At 35.4% G+C, this 21,419-nt stretch overlaps 3 protein-coding genes across 4 annotated transcripts; 1 reads left to right on the plus strand and 2 right to left on the minus strand.

Annotated features, from left to right (window-relative positions):
• Positions 1–4,373: 4,373 nt before the first annotated feature.
• On the plus strand, positions 4,374–9,441 carry LOC110793806 (two-component response regulator ARR11). 2 transcript variants are annotated; one of them, XM_021998719.2, is made up of 5 exons: positions 4,374–4,793; positions 6,194–6,346; positions 6,530–6,886; positions 7,322–7,398; positions 7,963–9,441. In XM_021998719.2, exons 1-5 carry the CDS (start codon positions 4,661–4,663, stop codon positions 9,085–9,087), a joined length of 1,845 nt encoding a protein of 614 aa, XP_021854411.1. In that variant the 5' UTR covers positions 4,374–4,660; the 3' UTR covers positions 9,088–9,441. The 2 variants fall into 2 exon arrangements, with proteins under 2 accessions (XP_021854411.1, XP_056686191.1); XM_056830213.1 differs by lacking the exon at positions 4,374–4,793 and having other exon boundaries at positions 6,211–6,346; positions 6,558–6,886.
• Positions 9,442–9,643: 202 nt separating this feature from the next.
• On the minus strand, positions 9,644–15,636 carry LOC110793814 (protein WVD2-like 7). Its single transcript, XM_021998729.2, has 9 exons — positions 15,384–15,636; positions 13,605–14,309; positions 13,005–13,517; positions 12,188–12,246; positions 12,033–12,107; positions 10,938–11,022; positions 10,805–10,861; positions 10,409–10,495; positions 9,644–10,146 (listed from the first exon to the last, which is right to left on the minus strand). Exons 1-9 carry the CDS (start codon positions 15,450–15,452, stop codon positions 9,958–9,960), a joined length of 1,839 nt encoding a protein of 612 aa, XP_021854421.1. The 5' UTR covers positions 15,453–15,636; the 3' UTR covers positions 9,644–9,957.
• Positions 15,637–17,690: 2,054 nt separating this feature from the next.
• LOC110793817 (APO protein 1, chloroplastic) lies at positions 17,691–21,251 on the minus strand. The gene is made up of 4 exons (XM_021998744.2): positions 21,042–21,251; positions 20,600–20,762; positions 19,019–19,428; positions 17,691–18,683 (listed from the first exon to the last, which is right to left on the minus strand). Exons 2-4 carry the CDS (start codon positions 20,681–20,683, stop codon positions 17,852–17,854), a joined length of 1,326 nt encoding a protein of 441 aa, XP_021854436.2. The 5' UTR covers positions 20,684–20,762; positions 21,042–21,251; the 3' UTR covers positions 17,691–17,851.
• Positions 21,252–21,419: the final 168 nt, after the last annotated feature.

Raw genomic sequence — 21,419 nt, forward strand, 5'->3', positions numbered from 1 at the left:
TGGTTTCTAATAAAACAAAAAACAAAAAAGTTATGTAAAGTAGTTTCTAGTTTTTATTTTTTCGTTGCCAGATTGAACATAAATCTTGTAAGTGTGATATTTTTTTAGTTTATGATTTAATCTTATATTAAATAGCGGGAGTCTTATGCACTGGGTACGACCTTTTTTATTCAATCTAAAACATATGAATTTCAATATCATGTAGTGTAGGTCTTCTATGAGACCCATGCATAAGAGTCAGCATTAAAATAATTATAATTATAGAAGACAACAAAGTGTAACTATTATAGATTAGAAAGTATAACTATAAAGTATTTGATTGAATTAACTAATTGAACATAACTATTTGATCATAATGTGTAACTATTTGATTAAAAAGTACAAATATATAGTAAAAAATCGTCATACATAAATTTTGTACAATATTATAAAGTCAACTGAAAACTAATGGTGATACCACAACGTACCCTAAAATTACGATTAATTGATTAGGGTTTAGGGAAATATATAGGAATCACCTTTTGATCTCCACTTAAAATTTGATATTAATTAAATTTGGGGATTGAAAAAGCTTGAAATTCACACTTTGACACATTATATATTGACAGCATTGCGTTGTCAGGTCACTACTCCTACTCCTACCTGAAAGGGATGCTTTTTATTTGTCCTAATTCTATGTCGATGAGGGAACGTACACTTGTTGCCTCATGATTCATATTGCATGGAGTGGGATTAACCTTATATCACCAGGCGCAAATTAAATCATGGACACATATATACTCGGTTTAATAATAAAGTTATGATTTTAAAGTTGGGGTGTCGTAAATTAACAAAATTATAGTGTAAAAGCGAAAGAAATCTCACAAGAACAACAAATTTCTATAGCTTTTGTTTTTATTTGGGTGTCGATGGACCACCCATGATCCAATGTAGCTTCGCCACTGTACAAAGTGTTTATTTTGCATCACAAGGGAATAAGTTTATATTTGAAATATAGTATCATATGTCTCATTTTCTTTATACACATGCACTACTGTTGTTCTTTTAGTGTACAGTGAGTATCGTGCACATATTTCCATAGTCAAAATTTTGAGTTGTTTTCAAAACATTCAACATCAATCATTTTCTAAATCTTAAGCCATCTTAGTGTATAATTACAAAAACTCGAAGCTACATGTCCATAATTATTGAATAACTTATCAAATCAATTACTATGTACACCATTTTTTTCTTTCTAATTCTAACTTTTACGTAGTACTACTCCCTCCGTCCCGGAATACTCGACCCGGTTTGACCGGCACAGAGTTTAAGAGACTTGAATTGACTTATTTAATTTAATAGGTAGTAGTTGATAATGGGATATTATTTTAATATAGTTAGTGGGAAATGCGTAAAGGGGTGGGGTTGGGGAAGAGTAGGGGTTGAATTTTTAATTATTTTTTGTATGGAGTAGGAGGTAGGTGGGTTAATAGGGGTGGAGTGAGAAATAATATAATATGTTAGAATATTTCCATTTTTAGAAACAGGTCAAGTATTAAGGGACGGCCCGAAAAGGAAAACAAGTCAAGTATTCCGGGACGGAGGGAGTATATGATTATTAGTTTATGGAAAATTTGCCAAATACAACCTAATAAGCTTCTCTATTTGCTAATTACAACCTCAAATTTCTAATTTTGCCAATCACAACCTTAAACTTTTACATCTATTTTAAATTACAACCTGAAACCATTTTCCGGCAAAATAACCGGAAGATGATGTCAAAACGTTATTAAAAAAAATTACGAAGTACATAATATCTATAAAAAAAATTATTTTCTCGATTATTTTATTTGTTTGTTTTAATTCTTATTTAGCGATTTAATTTTTTATATAGAAATTATATAATTTTTTTAATAACATTATGACAAATCATCTTCCGGTGATTTTTTTCGGAGAATAAACTCGGGTTGTAATTTAAAATGGATTTGTAAATTTAAGGTTGTAATTGACAAAATTAGAAATTTGAGATTGTAATTGACAAATAGAGAACTTTATGAGATTATATTTAACAAATTTTCCTTAATTTATTACCCTACCATGTTGAATCAAGATTTTTTGCAGGTCAATCCAATCCAACTTAATAACTTGGATGGGACAAGGGAATTTTTGCCCCAATATTAAAGATTAATCCCATGTTCAAAGTCATGAGTCATGACTCGATCTTTTTTGGCTCTTTCCTAGACTGCTTGGTAAAAAGCTAAACACACAATCTGGATATGTACTAAAATTAAGTTATTACATTATATATTATAAGCTCATGCATGCGAGACACTAATCACTGATCTAGTAATATAAATAAAATAAAAAAATACACTTAATTTAATTCAATTCCATAATTACTTTTATTGTTTAATTTTGTTAATTAAATAGGACAAACTTTCTAAACTAGAGCTAAAAGTATAGGAGCAGAACCAGTGATTTTTAGTGTTAGTAAGATGCTTTAGATTATATAAGTGAATTATGTGAATGATTGGGCATCTTAATTAATTAATTAATTAAACATAATTAACTTTCATTAATTATGTTTTAATTAATTTAACTAATGGAATTAACTTTAACTTCTCAGAAAAGTGGTGCTACAGCACAAGTCAAAAGCATAGGTACGGATGATAATGAGCCAAATCATACATCTATTTCTATTTTACTAGCTTGTCCAATTGTATTTTGGCGCACCAACATCCCAATTTAATAGTGTAAACCCTAATTATTCTAACTATATAATGTACATACACACTTTATTAATTACTCCATACTACTGAGCAGATGAGAGGAACGTAATCGAATTATCCTATTTGAAACTAAATCAATTAATTACTCCATACTACGAAGCAGATGAGAGGAACGCAATCGAATTATCCTATTTGAAAATAAATCAATTAATAATGTCAAGAGTCATCTATAAAGGACTAGAGGAACATAATTGAATGATCTTATTTCGAACCCGACCCGACTCAACCTCACCCGAACCAAATCGAATGCAAAATGTAAATGCATAATGCCAATGTTGTTCAAGTTGGAATTAACTAACACTAATCTAAACTTTACCTTATTATACTAGACCTCTTTTGAACTTCAATCTAGTTGAATTGTGGTTTGAATTACTACCAAATTAACCCTAGTTATATGAATGTTAATTAAGTTTATAGACATTATATGAACTTAATAACTTGAATTTTTTTTAAACATGAAAAGTAAATAAAAAAATATCACAAATAACATATGTAAATAATGATGATAAAATTTCCTCGTAGATGGTTTAATTTAAGACTGTCTAATTATTTACAATAGTCATAATATACATATATATATTAAAACGCCAAGGCATTCCATGCAATCTCTCCATGGTCATGTCATACGCACACATTATCGTTCATTTCCTCATAAAAATTTTGTTGTTATCCATCCTTGAACTCATGACCTCTTATATGTTAATGCAAAGTTTTAACCATCCCAAATAACTATTTTACGTCTTTGACTCCATTTTTGGAAACTTAGAAAGTTCTTCCGTTAAGCCCTGATCAATGAACCTCCAAAATCCCAGTGAGCTATTACGCACTCTTTCAAGGGTGGCTTTCGATGCCACTATTGCGATAGCCCTTCGGGCTATATTTTCGGCTACTCCGCTATCAAGTTCTAATGAATCAAGATAACCATTCGTTCCGGTATAGATAGTCACGAAACGCTCGGTTTCCATTTTGGTTGTAGGTGTAACCATATCACACTTATGATACAACTTATGACTCTAAAACAATTTAAAAGGAGCAAAAGTGATACTTATGAATGTATAAACCTTTATAATTGTACACAACTAATGCAAATATTATTCAAAAATTAGTTTACCGGTTGTTGGTTAACCAATTTTATTCTTAAACTACATATGTAATAAAATTCATATTATTGTCAAACTGCGTATATAAAGAAATTTATAAGTGAATTTGAAATTACTAAAAAAAACTCGAACTATATGCAATACTTCAGGGCATCGTCCGGGCCACTAACTATTTAATTCCTAAATAATGAATTATCATTGAAATCCGACCACGTTTATAAACACAGAAAAATGTTAAACTTAGCCATTAAGGATACCGAACATTAAATAACATCGTACCATGCTTAATATTGTCGAAAAACCTTATTCAATACTTAAAAATAGATTAATAAGACCGATAAAACAGAAGAAGAAAAATAGAAAGATGACGTGACAATCTTGAATCACCTAAATAGAGCGTTGGTGGTGGGACCGGGGGACAGGAGCAACCTAGGACTTACACTCACTACAGGGAGCAGCTTAGCCTTATAGTAGTAATAGCCGGCGCCAAATTATTCGTTATTCTGCGTTTCTTCTCAAAAAGCTTCCTTTCCTTCATTCAATTCCCAATTCCCCCCCCCCCCCCCCCCAACAAACCATAAAACTTCCAGACTGAAAGAGATTGATACATCTTTCTGTTAAAAAGAGCTCTGTTTGTTTGGAAAGGGATAACCCCATAAGAATTTCCCTTCCTTTATAAAACCCCACTTTTCTGCTTCTCTAAATTCAGTGTGTGTGTGTTTGAACTTTGTTGAATTCCCTAGCTCACGTGTGACTCCAAGACTTGTTTTTGACACACAATTCTCTAAGGAAATGGGTATGGAACACGGGTTTTCGACACCGAGAACTGATACATTTCCTGCTGGATTGAGGGTGTTGGTTGTTGATGATGATCCAACTTGGTTGAAAATTCTTGAAAAGATGCTCAAGAAGTGCTGTTATGAAGGTTCTCTTATGATCTTTTCTCTTATATGATCAGTTTCCGGATTTGCAGCCTACTTATTTGTGAAAATGCTTGAATGAGTTGTTATCCATCTGTTCTTTTTGTGTGTTTCTTTGATGATTCTGGTGTTCTGGTGCTTTGAATTGAAAAGGGTTTTTCTCAGATTTTATTATGCTTCTGTACTTTGTGATGATCATAGGTTTAGGTTCAGTATATGATTCAAGTAAATGAGTTAATTTTCGCGAAAAAGGGGTGTTCTGAGTTATGATCATGCTGCAAGAGTGCTATGCTCAAAAGGGTTTTCTGAAATTTGATTGCTTTAATTAGTTATGCCTGGTTTGGATCATGATTGAAAAACTAATCGAGTTAGTTTTGGGGGGGCTAATTAGGATGGCAGCTACTATAATGGAGGGTCCATGTACCATTGAGCCTATTATGCATAAGATATGATAACTTATTATCCTCTTTGTTGCTAGGTGTGTTGTTGTGAACCTTGTGGTACCTTCTTTTGAATCTTTTCTTTGTTGGAAACAAAGTTGAAAGAGATCTGAAAATGAGATATTGGGGCTATGTTCATCTGAAAGTTCAGTGGTGGAGTTATGTTGACAGAACTAATCACATGTGGTTGTTGCATAATCGAGAATATCATGAGTTAGAATATCGGGTCTGTTTAGCTGATTTTCTTGTTGTGAGGTTGCCAAATCAATCACCAATATGAATCATACTATAGTCTAATCATGTTGACTATGTTGGTTCACTGTATGGGTGGAATTAGACCTACTTTCTGATTAGAACTTCCTGAATGAGTTTCAGTCGAGATAATGTTTCCTATTCTAGAATTAGATTCTCAGTCAATTTGATTGAAATTTTGTGAAAAGTATCTGCTTTAGTATTAAAGAACAGTGAACTTTCCTGGTTGAAAGGATTGATGGGTTCATATCTAGTTCCATCTGTTCCTAGTTTTAGACGACAATTATGCAAGGAGGAGTAGCCTTTTAGTCCTTTAAGAATCACCTTTTTTCTAAGCAACAAATTGACCAACTAGATTGAGTTAGCTTTTATGTTTTTATGACTGTTAGAATTGGATATGCATCACTAGTCTGCGTAGCTGTATGCGTGTATGACTGTATCATGTTCTCTGCTGGTTCCTGTATATTTTCACAAAATTGTTCTTATAGACCAACTGGTGTAAAGTAAATGCATCTCATTTCTCTTGCATTATATGCCTTTTTTCATATTGGTATCTAAATTATATGCTGATATAACTATTTCCTGTTATCCATTACATTAAAGCAATTTGTTTTGTCAAAAAAACTGTGTTAACTGTACTCGTATTTGATATACTGAAATCCATGTTTCATTCCACTAATCTTCCTAACATTTCTTTTATGATGATTATTCAGTGACTACTTGTGGGTTAGCTCGTGAGGCTTTGAGGTTGCTTCGGGATAGAAAAGATGGATTTGACATCGTCATAAGTGATGTCAACATGCCTGACATGGATGGCTTCAGACTTCTCGAGCATGTTGGACTTGAGATGGATCTTCCTGTGATAAGTCAGTTAACTTAACCTTCATTGGTTTCAAGATCTTTGTCTTGAATTTCATACTGTCTTTTCATTTTTGAAACAGAAATAAAAATCACAATACTCTTCTTCGATTTTTCAAATTTGCTGACTTTGTATTTAATCTTTTACACCCTGACAAGTTACACAATATTACCTTCATTCACTCATGCAGTGATGTCTGTGGATGGGGAAACAAGCAGGGTGATGAAAGGTGTTCAGCATGGAGCATGTGATTACCTGCTCAAACCTATACGAATGAAGGAGCTTAAGAACATATGGCAGCATGTTTTGAGGAAGAGAATGCATGATGTCAGAGATATTGAATGCTTCGAAGATAGAAGTGGAACAGACCGTTCTCATGATGGACCCTATGGAGTTGACCAAAGTTTTTTAAAGAAAAGAAAAGACGTTGACAATGAAAAAGAATCAAGTGACCCTTCAAGCTCAAAGAAAGCTCGAGTTGTTTGGGCTGTGGAGCTTCACCAAAAGTTTGTGAAAGCTGTAAATCAGTTAGGAATCGACAGTGACAGTGAGTACAAACTAAAATTTCTCAAAATTCTAACCTGATTATTGTCTATGATGGCATCATATGATAGTTCTAGCAATATCTTTGTGTGTTTTTGGTCATTGATGCATAATATTGTTCCTCATTGATGTTTAAGATTTAGGGTGCGTTCTATTCACCTTATTTTCACTTATTTTTCCTGAACTTATCTTATCTGAACTTAAATGAACTTACCAAAACTTATTTTAGTTACAAATAATATTTGGTCATCTCTTATTTTTCCCGAACTTATCTTATCTGAACTCAACTGAACTTATCTGAACTTATTTTTCCTGAAATAAGTGGAAAAAAGGTGAACAGAACACGGCCTTGAGGGTGATAATCTTGGATGGTTTTCTGTTCATTATGGATTCTTAAACTGCTGTATGTTGTCTAACCCTAGAATTGTTTGTTTTGCAGAAATCGGCCCTAAAAAGATACTAGACCTGATGGATGTTCCCTGGCTGACTAGAGAGAATGTTGCAAGCCATTTGCAGGTCAATATATTAAATGAATCATTCCTTGCTTATATCCATGCATAGAGTTATATCTGATTGACCCTTAATGTGATACACAACAACCATCTGCTACTAAACAGTATGATGCAGACTGTTTAGTGAGCCATTTTTACCTGAACATATAGATAAATCCAGTTAATTTTAGCATACCAACTATTTCAACTGTAAGAAAAGGATCACATGTCAGTAAGAAATGAGAATTTGGTTGGAGATTTAGCTTTGAGATTCTCTCAATACATTTGCTTACTTCCTAGACTGATACCATCAAATTAATTGTTTATGATCCATTGAAGTATTCTTTTCAGCACGAATTGTCTTGCTTAGAAATTTTTCCAAAAAGTTTGACATGAGAAAAGGGAAACTACCCATATCTTTGAGTAGAGAGATCATTTCCTAAGATTTTTGCATCTTAGATTTAGTTAATTGACAAAATCATCTGAATGTTTATTCCCTGTAATTATTATCTTCTTTGTCATCAGTCCATCTACTGATCTACATGCTATGTGGAATAACTTTCTTAAAAAAGTTTACATAATTTTGCAGAAATACCGGCTTTATTTAAGCAGGCTACGCGAAGAAGGTAAATTGGAAAGCTCTAAAGGTGGTGGAATGCTGAATCAAGATCTTCTTTCTCCGAAAGAATCCAGTGGAAGTTTTAGTCTCCAGAACTCTAGTTTTGGGCAACAAAATGATATTACTAGCAAGTATGTTTATCAGGGAACTCCAGTTTTGCCTGTTCAGACTGTAACTTCAGACCCCCCTGAAAATAATCCAGAAACAGAGCACATAATACCTTTTAGCATTGAGAATTGTGCTTCTCACACATCTAAGAATTCACAGTTAAGCCTCAACCATACTTATGGGTCTATGGATATGAGCAAGCACCCATCATTCGACTCTCCTGCATCTGGTCAGTACCCTTGGAACAGAGATGTACCAGATCACCTAACATTTGAACCTGAGTTTAAGCTACAACCAAAAATGGAGAGTTGTACTTTCAACCAGCCAACAGTGCCTGTTTTGCAGCAGCATATCAGTTCTGATTCCCCCGAGCAGCATATCAGTTCTGGTCCGTCAATCAGCAAAAGCAACAACATAGGCCTCATTGATATCAAACCTTTGAATGTTAAGGAGTGTGACAATGATACAAGGAAACTATCCCTTATAGAAAGTCCACTTGGGTCATTCTCGGTGTCAAATACTGATGTTTATGGTAGTGTTTTTGACCTGAAGAACAACAACTTTAGTCAAGGAGTTGATGGGTTTAAGGAACAACCCTTGTTTGAAAGATCATTACAGTCAATTCCTATACATTCAGAGAGTCATCATCTGTTAGATGCACAAGTTTTAGAGCCCTGTTTCGATGCAACAATGGGGATTATGAAGAAACAGATTTCCTGTCAGAATAGCATAATTGATCAGACTAATGTAACAGGTTCTGCATCTGACCTGAGAAACCAAGTTTTAGGGAGTGAATCAGCAGCTTCTGGACTTCTAAGCGAGGATTTGATGTTTCGTTGGCTTCAATATGGTGATGTTACCTCCAAAGATTTTGGAATGGATTACATAGGTTACACAGGGTGCAATTTTTCAGATTATGGCTCTGAAACTCTTTTGCCACCTTATGTGTCAAAGTTGGATCCTGAATATCTGCTTGATTGGGCATAAATTTCCTCTTGATCAATGTCTAGTTCTCTTCACCAGCTCACATGACTGAGCCATGTACAACATTGGATGGCTACAATTAAGCATTATATACAGAGTGTCATCTTTTTTACCTTTTCTTTTTTTTGGAAACCTTTTGTGCATTATAAAGTTCCCCTTTCCAACCCTGAAAATCAAGGTTTCCCCCTTATTCACAGCTTCCCAGATTGGCACTTATAGGTTAAAACTAAGACTGTTTATGTATGGAATTGCCTACAACCCCACTTTTAGGGTTCTTTAGACTATATTAGGTGCATTCTAACCCTTATATTGAGATTTACCTGTTCAATTTATTTCAGTTACACTCAATTGTGGTAACCCAGAATGCAATACAATCTGGTACTTGAAGCATATCAGCAGCCTAGTATTTCTAAATTAATCAGAAAGTGCACCATAAACTCTGTGAAACTGGAATAACCCAGACTCGGACGTTCTGGATAACCCTGTGTTGAATTTAGTGTGCCTGTGTAAAATTTGAGATATAAAAAACCAGAATGCATATAAACATTACTCCAAAGTCTCCATACAAGTTCCCACCTTGGACAAGATTTCCATTTCATCAAAAGAATTGCATGAAATTACCATACAACAGATAAACTTTCATCTTAATAGTTTTTTTATTTCCAGCTGAACTGGTACAACTTCAGAGACTGACAGACAATGTTTCTACAACTTCAGTCTTCTTGCTATACAAGCACCGTGTTCATACTTTGGAAAAATATACTGCAAAACTACCCCATTGTCAAAACTTTTACAACAAGCGAATGAATACACTACACAGCTTAACGTGGAAAGCAAACACCTTGAAAGCAAACTTGCAGCTGGTTCTTTTTTTCAAAGGATGTTCGGAGAAGCATTTTCATGTCTCTTCTTCTTGGCGGGCACAGTGACTGGAATCAACTTGTTTGCTGAAGCAGGTTTTGAACCAACACTACTTCGAGGAGGCTGAGAGCTTTTGCCTTGCACCAAGTTATTAGAAGGTTTACTTTCGGACTTTGGTGGTAGTGGTCGTGCAACAGGAATCTGAAAGTAAAAACAGAATTAGCAAGTGGGGAAAGGAATTGGACAAGCGTAATCACATCATATCAAAATTTGAATAACATGTAAAGCCGCAAAAGTATGGCTATGTTTCCATTGCAAGATTATCTGGTGAAAGGAGGATAACATCATAGCCTATAGATTAAATCTAATGATAGTTTCCTTATTTGTGACAAACAAAAGTTGATAATCAAAATCTAAAGATGCATGTAGCAGTTGACAAAAAGAAGCAAAATTGATAGAATACCTTTGTTTTATCACTTAATATTGATCTTCTGATGTCCTCTGTAGCATTGGATTGAGATGATTTTCTGAAACTAGCTCTTGATTTCACCTGCATGGAGATTTGCAAATGTGAATAATATGTAACAGAAAGCTGCTACAGAAATGGAAAAACTATGGGATGGCAATTCTCATTTTCCAAAGACAAACTCCTGTCTGGTGAGATCCATTAAGTTGCGCAAATCAATGGATTATTCGAGTGATTTAGTTCTGAGTGTTTTGTCATAGGACAGATTGTAAGCCACAGCTCAGGAATCTGGTATATCAAGAATGCTCATATTCCTAGATAAAGTCCTTGTCACAGTAATCAGAAATTTCTTTCTTTCTGAATAGATTTTAGAAATTATGATATTAGAGGCACCTTAGCATCATCAAGGATCTTCCGATTTTCTGCTTCCTTCTCCAACCTTTCAAAAAACTGGCACATATACAACAAAGAATTAGGACAAGTTACCTTGCAGTAAATTCAAGGAATAGTTATATTTGGGGCATACCTCTCTACGTTTTGCTACTCTTTCTTCAGTTCTAAAACTGAAAGGAGAGAATGTGACAGGACATTGTGCAGGAGATTTCATATTCCTGTCAAGTGACAAATGTATTAGACGTCAGTCAAGTTTTTCAACTAGATAAATGTGCTATACGTCAGTCAAAATCTTCAACTCCGAGTCTAGGTGGGATGTTAGTATAGCTATTAGCATCCCACATACACTAAGAGAAAAACATCAAGGATTTTTGCAAAAATGAGTCATAAAGATCTTTGCACAACAATGCTGAGAAACTTATCACGTTAAGTTGGAATTATACCTCCTAAAATCTGGGATCAGGAATGAAAGCAGGACAAACAAATCCCAATAAAGTACCGAGTACATCAAAAGAAACCACAAAAAAACTATCCCAGATTGAGAAATTAGCGTAGTATAATGCTATGAATTAGCATAGATAACAGACCAAAAATGAAGGGACTACTGAGTATTTGATTAATAACTGAAAGTACAAGTAGTAACCGATATTCAAGCATTCGAGAGGCTTGATTTCTCTCCCAATGATCTCTTAAAAGCTCAACCAAATTACTCCACAATATACAACATAAATTTCCCTCTCTACAGCTGCATATATATAGTACTACCTCCCTGACTTACCCCTCACTTATTCTCCAATCTGCTTGTACTAACTTATATAGCTATTTCCTAAAGTACCCCTCCATAATATCAGTTCATTGCATATAATTCATCAATCACATGTTATAAGTTGTAATATTTCTCTGTTAAACTCCACTGGGAACCATTTTCATCATGGTTCAATTTAATACTTATCAAATTCCAAAGGCATCCAAATACTGCATGATATGCACAGTAGCTTGACACAGATCCAACTAAATCAAATCACTCTTAACTGCAGTGAGAAAGTCATGAGTTATACACCGTGAAACAGATATTAAGCAGAGGGAACTATTGCATAACCGATGAATCACACGATTACATCAGTTCCTTGTTAACTGTTGGTTTCATGAACGTAAGCCAATGGACCACCAAGGGCATCAAGATAATGACTTACAACTCTACTTTTAAGGCTGGACAAGTTATTCTTACCTAACAGAGGGTGACTGCAATTTCTGGTCCAATGATCTATTACTAGCAAATGACTTCTCAAGAGCTATCCTGCTTCTGCAAAAAGAGCATGAACTTGAGTTCCATGAAGTTGAGCATAGGATATTGAGACACACTTGGATAGAGAAAAAGCATACCTCCTAGTTTCTGACTGTGGAGTTGCAGACGGATGTCGTGAAACGCTGTTTGCGGGTGTCTGCAATATGAAAGGTCTCCATTATCTCTTAAAATTACGTTCAGTCCAACACTCCAACTATTTAAAATTCAACAGCTAGCAGATCAATAAACTATTTATTCAAAGTCGACATGCAACATGTACTTAATCTTCTCCAAAAAGGATGCGTAGTGAAACTAGCAGATTCATCAGACCTACAAACATATTTTATACTTGGTCTTCCTCTGAACTATGAGATCAACTTCACCTTGTTACAAACAGATATACAACAACAAATCAACAATGATGTCAAAAGGCCTTAATCACAATAGGACAGTATCAATTGCATCTGCATGAACCGAAGATTTTATCTGCGGTGGTCATCAACAAAAGTCGTCTCCCTCCATTCACTTCTATCAAGTGGTATATGCTCCTTTAAACCAAATATCTTCAAATCTTTCTTAACTCCCTTCATTCAAGACATAGAAGATTCTAATGCAATAACAGTGTCAGATAATTTATTTAGTTATACAGTAATATAGCCGACAATCTCTTACAGCAAGGGGGTGTATCTTCAAATCTTTCTTAACTCCCTTCATTCAAGATATAGAAGATTCTAATGCAATAACAGTGTCAGATAATTTATTTAGTTATACAGTAATATAGCCGACAATCTCTTACAGCAAGGGGGTGTCAAACAGCTAGCAGTTATTGTGAATAGATCCACTAATGTTGAAAAGAGCACTCATTAACTAATGTTGACAAGACAGTAAGCCACAAGAGAGATAAAATATACATACCCTACTAGTACTTGGAGCTGGTGTGTGGGCAAAGCTTTGTCTTATCATCTTGCCCAGAGGAGTAAAGACCTTTCCTATTCCAGTTTTAGGGGAAGCTGGAGTAGATTTCTTCATTACTTTGACTTCGGAATTAGCATTGATTGACATTTGAACCAATTTCAAACTTGGTTTCTTCATCTCAACAGACTCTTTTGTTGACTTATGATTGCTAAACGTGCCACTGCCTTCCTTTTTAGGCCGAACTGGAGTTGCAAGCCTAGTAAGAGAGGATGGTTCCTTTTTAGGCTGAACTGGAGTTGCAAGCCTAGCAAGAGAGGATGGTTCCTTTTTGGGCTGAACTGGAGTTGCGAGCCTAGCAAGAGAAGATGATTCCTTTTTAGGCCGAACTGGAGATGCAAGCCTAGCAAGAGAGGATGATAACTTTGACAGATTGCTCTTTTTTGAAGTTTTCAGTGATGAATCTGCTGGTTTCTGCTTGCTTCTTGGTTCCAAATTATCCTTTTTTGCTTCTTTCTGGAGTATCAACAGCACCAATATTAAATACAGAAAAAGAATACATAAATCACTGATAAGTAAACAAAGGAATAAGTGATCTTATACCTCAATAGTCACCTCCCTCTCTGGGGTGGTCAGAATAATACCACTATCCAATGCATCTGTGGACGGGTTTACCTTGATCTCAATACAACTCTTAGTGATGCAATCATTTTCTTCTGCATCTTCACATTGGTAAACTTGAACCTCAGGAGGGCACTCATTGCGATCAATACTCGAACTTGATTCCACAATACTGGCCTCCTCGTTTTGTGATCCTTTGGTTTTAGAAGAATCACATGAACTGACAATGACACTCAGAAGAGTCTCCACATTGGGGATATCGTTCCTATCCCCATTCCTTGGAGATTCTCCAACAGTTGAACAAATATTCGGAAGTGCTGTTTCCGGAATCAGTGCAGGTGAGCTCAAGCTTCTTCGAAGTTCATTGGTAGTTGAATGAATAATGGGAAATGCCATTTCTGGGTTCAATGCAGGTGAGCTCGAGCTCGAGCTGGAGACAATTTCTGATTCAACAAAACCAGAATCATCAATTGCCTGCTCTGGGGCTACCTGCTTCTTGGCACCAATCTTCCCATAATGGGCATCAAAATAAGCTTTCATCTTGGCGACAGATCCAGGTTTGGAAGACTTTTCTGCTTCTTCTAGATAACGATTGTGAGAAAAAGTCGACCATTTCTCCCAAGCCAAGTTCTCCGACATATATCTTCCAAATGATATAGAGTCTCCTAGTGCACGAATTGGATCTCCCTATTAGAAAAAATTTGTTGGTCAATATTCAAGCTTGAATTCTAATCTTTACCACCTTTCAGCAAGATACTCAGAGATAAGTGGAATTCATATCACTCAAAAACAATACATATCAAATTCTGCACAACTAATTTGAAGTGTCCAAATAAAAACTTACCATATTGCTTGTTGGAACAATCATAGTTAAAGAAGATAAAGAGAAGCTCCAACTCCAATTTTATCCATACAAAGCAGACATTGGTGTAATATGTCCATGAAATAGCATATAGACAAACTAAAATACGACAAGACGAGCCACAAGCTGCATACCCAAGTAATCTATAGAAACTGTTCCGCAACAAGTACGAAGTCAGAACAACCTCTCCACTGCTGATACAACTTCTATAAGAATAATTGGTGAAGCAATATTAAACAACAATACTAAAGCCTTAGTCCCCAAAGGACGGGGTCAGCTGCATGAACCAAGAATCTATCTCTCGTGGTCGGCTAAAGATATGGTTTTCCTCCATCCACTTCTAACTAGTGTTATATACTCTTCCAAATCCATCTCCATCAATACAAACAAATGATCACACTGAAATCACCCTAAATTCTCCTGTTGATCACCCAATAAATTTTGCTCCATCACATAAATTTGGGATCATTTAGGGTGAGTAAATACTTCATACTAAAGCATACGCAACACAGATCTCCTTCAGAACTCAAGCATTTTTATACTTCTAAGCTAATTATAAATACTATTGCAACAAATTACTACCCACTTTCAACTAATTGAAAATGAACATAATAAATTTAGCTTCTAAGTACAATTTCAACCAATTACATGAGAGATAATCATAAAATTGAAGCACCCATATAAATCAATGAATGAAATTAACAGCAAATTATACGAAATGTAAAAGAAAAACTACAAATTCGACCATAAATACAAAACCCCAGTTGAGAAATTGCAGAAATGGGTAGAAAAACAAAACCCAGTTAACAATTCAAGCAAAATGTATAAGAAATAGCTGAAATGTAATTGAAATCGATGAAATGTGGGTAACAATCTGTGAAAAAATTAAACAAACTAACCTCGGAAAAATCATGGGGGGTTTCTGAAGGTTGAGAAAATGACCGCCTTAAACAAGCTGATTCCGCCATTGATTTTGCTCTGTGTTTAAGTGAGAGAGAGAAATTTGGAGAGAGAGAGAGGGAGTGGGTGAAGAAAACGGTTATGTGTAATATGGAGTTGAATTTGTGGTAAACTTCAAATTTGAATTTGTTCAGGAATCAGGAACAGGGTTCCTCTTACATGTAGAGCCCAGATGAGCAAATTCTTTTTAGGCAAAAAAGTGCCTTTTTTTAGTAGAAGTATTTTGGATTGATAATTGTTTTCCAATGTAAATTCAAATTCACGTGATCGGGTTGGACTCGGGTTGAATAATCTTTTTTTACGATTTTAAAGAGCGTTTTTAAATAGCTGAGGCAGGCGCTAACTCAAAATTGTTCATATTACTTGAGTTGTGTCTCGGTTCATAGCATTTTTTATAAATGACTAATGGAGTAATGGTTGATAACGTAATCTAAAAAATTAAAGCCGAGTAATCAAGAAACTTCTTGATGCCCCTCAAAAAAAAAAAAAAAAAAAAACTTCTTGATGATTTTAATTTTTTTTTTTCGATAAAAGTTTACAAACTACTCGTACACCTTTGAAAAAAAAATACAAATAAAGTGCGGCTGGAGGCCTGGAGTAATTAACTAAAGGAAAATGAAGTGAACAACAAACAACGACAATCATAAACGATTTTACTAGGGGGTTCGATAGAAAAGTTATATGATAAACTTTATACACACCCTCAATTATAAGTGATTTAACAATATGAGGCAACCTCTCATTATGTTCAGCCCCACCTGATTTATATGCGGTATGAGTAGGATCCATTTCATCATCAAGATATCAAGGATACTCTCACATTATTCGACAAATGAGATATTAAGCACGTTTACCGAAAAGCTAACCGAACAGTAAATTGGAGCGCAAATGTTGGGCAATTAATTAGCAACACCATAAAATCGAATCTTGTACTAGTCCCCAGTTACTTTCTATTTGAGACAGTGATTACTTAGGAGTAACCCTCGTGCGGAGGAGCTCTTAATATATTATTCTTTTTACCTTTTAAAAGAAAAGTGAAAACATTATTCATTCATTATTAGCGTAGGTTCTTTTAAAACATAGCGTCATATTTTTTATAAAAAAAACAGAATTATATGGAGTATATACAATCCTTAAATATGAATATAAGGAGTTAAACATTAAAATACTTAATCAAACATTAAAAACACCGATTAACGTGTGATTTTATCATGATTTTCCTTTAACCAATGATGTCTTGGCCTAGTGGTTAAGATTGAGGGCCTGTGGACAATAGGTCTCAGGTTCGAATCCCTCCACCCATTTGTAATTTATATTGCCCTTGTGGCTCATTGGAATCAAAAAAAAATCATGATTTTCCTTTAAATACTCACAAATTTGACCTTTGTTCCTTTAAACAACTTTTTCTAATACTAAACTTGTTTAATCAATGTGGATCTATCTAGGCGCCAAATCCAGAGTATAATAGTCCTTTCCAACGGCTAATACCATTTTTAAATTATTGTATGCAACGTAATAAGATCATCAAGTTTTTGGACCGTTTGTGCTATTTGTTTTCATAAATATAATCATATCTAATTGGTGGTTTCTTTACCTGAAAACAATTATTATCTGGTGTCATACAGCATAGAACGAAATCAATTTGAAAGATATTTACCAAATTAGCAAATATTAAACTAGAAAAAATATACAAAAAATAATTAACCAATTAAGTATGATTGTGTGTACATTTTAAATGACAAGCACGTGTCGTGTGCATAGAAAACTAGTTTCACAATATTGGTGGCCTAAGAGAGATACTTTCACAATTATTTGTAAAACAATAGCTCACGTGTGAATTGGTATAAATACGAATTTAATAACTTAAACTCAAGGGCATCATTACTGCAACATTTTGACTATTGCACGATCAACAAAATGAAGGGTATTATTGGCTTTATAGCTCACAAGTCACAACATGTTAGTCTAACAACAATCAAGAGAAGATCAATAGGTCATATATTCATATTAACTAGGACTATCAAAAAACTGACCCGATCCAACCGATATCTGACAAAAATCGAAGTGACCCGAAAAACAAAATTCTCACATTCAATCCGCATAAACCTAATGGCCCCGCGCAACTACATTATCCGGCTATACCCGAACCGATTATACCCAACACGTAACCGATCGATGACCCGATTTGACACCCCTACATTAACCAACCAAAGCAATCTGATCCACTATGACTTTTCTGCTGCTACTAGCTTTCAAAATCATTATATACAACACAGAACACACCATCTCTAACTTGAGCTTTGCAGATCAATCCATATTTTCATATGAAACATACTATTATACATATTTACAAACCCATCTTCCTAAAACTGATAATTTTACAACATCTTAATTTACTGTCACAGTATCAGGCAACTAGGCCAGCTTCCTCACTATCAGGAAGCACAATATCAAGCCTCATCATGGGTTTATACTTCTTAGGAACCACGGCACCGCCTTGCTGGCAAACTTCAACAACAGCAGGCGCCTTCCCATAAAACCGCTTAAGCTCAGCCCTCAAAGGCGGCCCACCAGGATCTCTAACGTGCCACACGTAGTTCGGCGGGAATACTTCATCAACTGTTGCATCTTGCCAACCATGCTTCCCATCCCTCCACTGATGCTTAAATTCCCCACATAGCTTCGCATCGTGGCCCCACGGACCCACGTGAATTTCCGGGCAATATCCACAAGCTTTCACAGAATACTTCCCCATCAACTTCCTCAAACCCTTTGCAACAGTTTCATATGAATCCATTGTTTCTTGAGCAATCACAGACAAATCTGATGGGTTTGGTGGTGGAAACCGAAACAGAGCACCCTGTGTGTCATAGTTTATCAGTGCCGAAGTATCTCTAGGGCTAACTGTAGGATCCTCGAGGTATCCACCTCGGTCAATCACTTTCTTTCCAATGGTTCGTATGGGGTTGGTTCTCCGGCGTGAAGGGTAGCCTGGTAAATCAACACCAGCTTGGATACAGAGTTCAACAATGGCAGGGATCCGGTCGTAGTCAAACCTGGTTTCATGCTTGATTCGTTGGCCAAAAGGGTCAAAGAGATGGTATGACTCGATGGCTATAAGCACATCATTGATTGACCCCTTAACCCATAAGTGACAACCTTGACGCTTATTGCTGCTTGAGCCCCGGCAGTTCTGTATTTGATGCCCGGTCTCAGCAACATGGATTTCAGAGCACTCGCTACAAAAGAATTATCTACTTAGTAACAACATGACAGATAAATCATCTTTAAAAGTAAACAAAAGAATTGAATTTCTTTGGCATCACTCAGAGCTTCTAGTTACTAGTTTTCAAGTGACAAAATTTGTGTTCAAGTGTTAGTAGTTGACTCAAGAATTTACAGATAGGCCGCTTAAATCTGAAAATCACAAACCAGAAATAACAAATTTGAAGCAGTATTTTGAACCAACAAGTAATAAAAATTATCTCAGTTTCTAAACCATAAGTTTACTGGTTAAAAGCTAAGAGTGATAACAAAGTAAAACTAACGAGTTAGAATATCAAATCAAGCTTACCTACACGCATAGACTGGAATTACGTGCAAGAGTTGTGCAAGACCTTTAATCAGACCCTCCCAAGCAAACAGAACTTCGTGTGCAACAGGAATTAGTTCAGGGACTAGTAACCCGTTATCGGGAGGTTCAAGTGGCTTTTCTATACCCATTTGAGCAAGTTTCTTGTTTTCCCTTGCCATCCTCTGGATCTCTGTTATCGGGATCGGATAGGGTTTTTTCTTGTTCTTCGGTAATATAGGTGGAAGATCCACATTCTGGGTAAGTCCTTCCTTTTTCAACCGATAGGGTTTTTTTGGTGAAAATCTCTCTTCTTTCACTGATCGATCTCCTTTATGCTTTTGCCTCCAACAGACAACACTCCGAGATTGTACTTGTAACCTTTCTGTATGAGACCCTCGATGTACACCTTGCTATGAAATAGATCCCCAAATGAGTCTTTAAAACAGGTATATATCCAGATAGTTAAATAACTAAAATCCACTTCAATATCAACCTTTTAAGTGTGTAGGAAGTAAAAGTGAAAAAATTAGCAATTAACTTGACCCGTCAACAATACTGCCAAATTATTCCAACATTCCAGTGACGATGCAGAACAAAATAAGGTACGGAGAGTAATCTCCTCCATCAAGTAAATTAAAACAAGTATTCATCAAAGATGACAATAACATCTTACATCCCTATTCAATGATTACTAGTTTGATCAACTTGTAAACTATGTTACCCGGAATCGGATACCCATATCGGACACGGGTACGTGTCCAAGTGTCTGACACGGCTATTTTGTGAAAAAAAATGCATGATTTTTGTCCAAAATGAAGTATCTAAGTGTCCATACCCATGTCCAAGTGTCGAGGATATGACACGGGTATTTGAGGTAAAATGAAGAGTCCAAGTAACAGAGCTTGTAGCTCATTCGCTGGCTAATGGTAAGTAGGACTTCTATTACTTCGTATATTTTTGCATTGGGTTGCTAATTGCTACAGTGACCCTTATTTGTCAACAAAAAAACCCTCAACTCCTCAAGTAGGTGATGCTTACTTATGAATGAAGAGCGTAAATCCTAGCATTAAAATCCCTGTTCGCAACAAGGCTCGCCATAGATTTACTTATACAGATCTTGAGATCTTGAATATTTAAACACTGTAGCCTTACTCCTAGGTATACTTCAAATAGGAGTAGGACACTCAGCAATCAGCATCAGCAACTTTGGAGTAGGAAGGACTAAATCAAAAGTCTGCCTTATCGGTCTACGTATTTGTCAACAAAAAGAAGTCTATGATGGAAAATGTATCATCTTTTGATTGCAATGTAATTTCAAAAAATAAGGATAGCTAATGAAATAAATCACAATCCAATCACAATTCACAAGCTACTTTAATGCAACATCACAAATTCACAAGCTACTTCAATGAAATATCACAAACAAGCTACTTCAATGAAATATCACAATTCACAAGCTACTTCAATGAAAATATCACAATTCACAAGCTACGTCAATGAAATATCACAATTCACAAGCTACTTCAATGAGATATGTTCTTTAGTTAAACATAATACGAAAGGAGAACAAACGAGTCTTACCGGACACTTGAAGACAGTTAATAGCTGATTGGAACAAGCCATGGCTCCTGCAGTCAGAGAAATTGGAACCTTACAACATTCCATCAAACTCCTGCAATCATGAACAGAACAAGCTAACCCCCGTCTGACTTCCGAATTGAGAAGTAATGCGTATAATCAGGCCCTGGAACAGGAAGAAAAGGACAATATGATTTTGAAGTACAATTAAGAAGTGGGTATAGACTAATCTAACATAGAACAATACCAAAACAAAGCCAACAAAAAAAACCCAACAGATTGAACAAAACCAACAAAATTTCATCATTTGAAACATCATTTCAGGAAAAAGTATGAATTAAACAGTTTAGAATCTACAAAAATACAAATAAAATCAACAGAAATTTCCAAAAAATTGATGGAAAATAGACAAGTGAAGAAAATAGGTGAGGAAAAGAAGCTATACACTGTCGTGAACACCGACGATAGCAGCGGCAGAGAAGGAGAGTTGGTTGGAAGTTCCCCAAATTGAAAACCCCACAACGCCGGCTAGAGGTGGTGCCTCCGACTAGTGGTGGTGATAGAACTAGAAGATGGTGGTTTTGTTGGAGGGTTTTAGAGGAGAAGGAAGAGGAAGAAGAGGAAGAGGAAGAGGAAGAGAAGATGCGAGTTGGAGATTTTTTTTTTCCTCTTATTTGTTTTTTTTTTTTTTCAGAAAATCTACAATTGAATTATTGGAATTATTATTATCATTTACACCATAAAAAAAAAAATTATTGTTATTATTAGTAGGAAAATTTGTCAAATACAACCTAATAAAGTTATCAATTTGCCAATTACAACC

This window comes from Spinacia oleracea, chromosome 1 (assembly GCF_020520425.1).
Source record: "Spinacia oleracea cultivar Varoflay chromosome 1, BTI_SOV_V1, whole genome shotgun sequence".
Classification (NCBI taxonomy): Eukaryota; Viridiplantae; Streptophyta; class Magnoliopsida; order Caryophyllales; family Amaranthaceae; genus Spinacia; species Spinacia oleracea.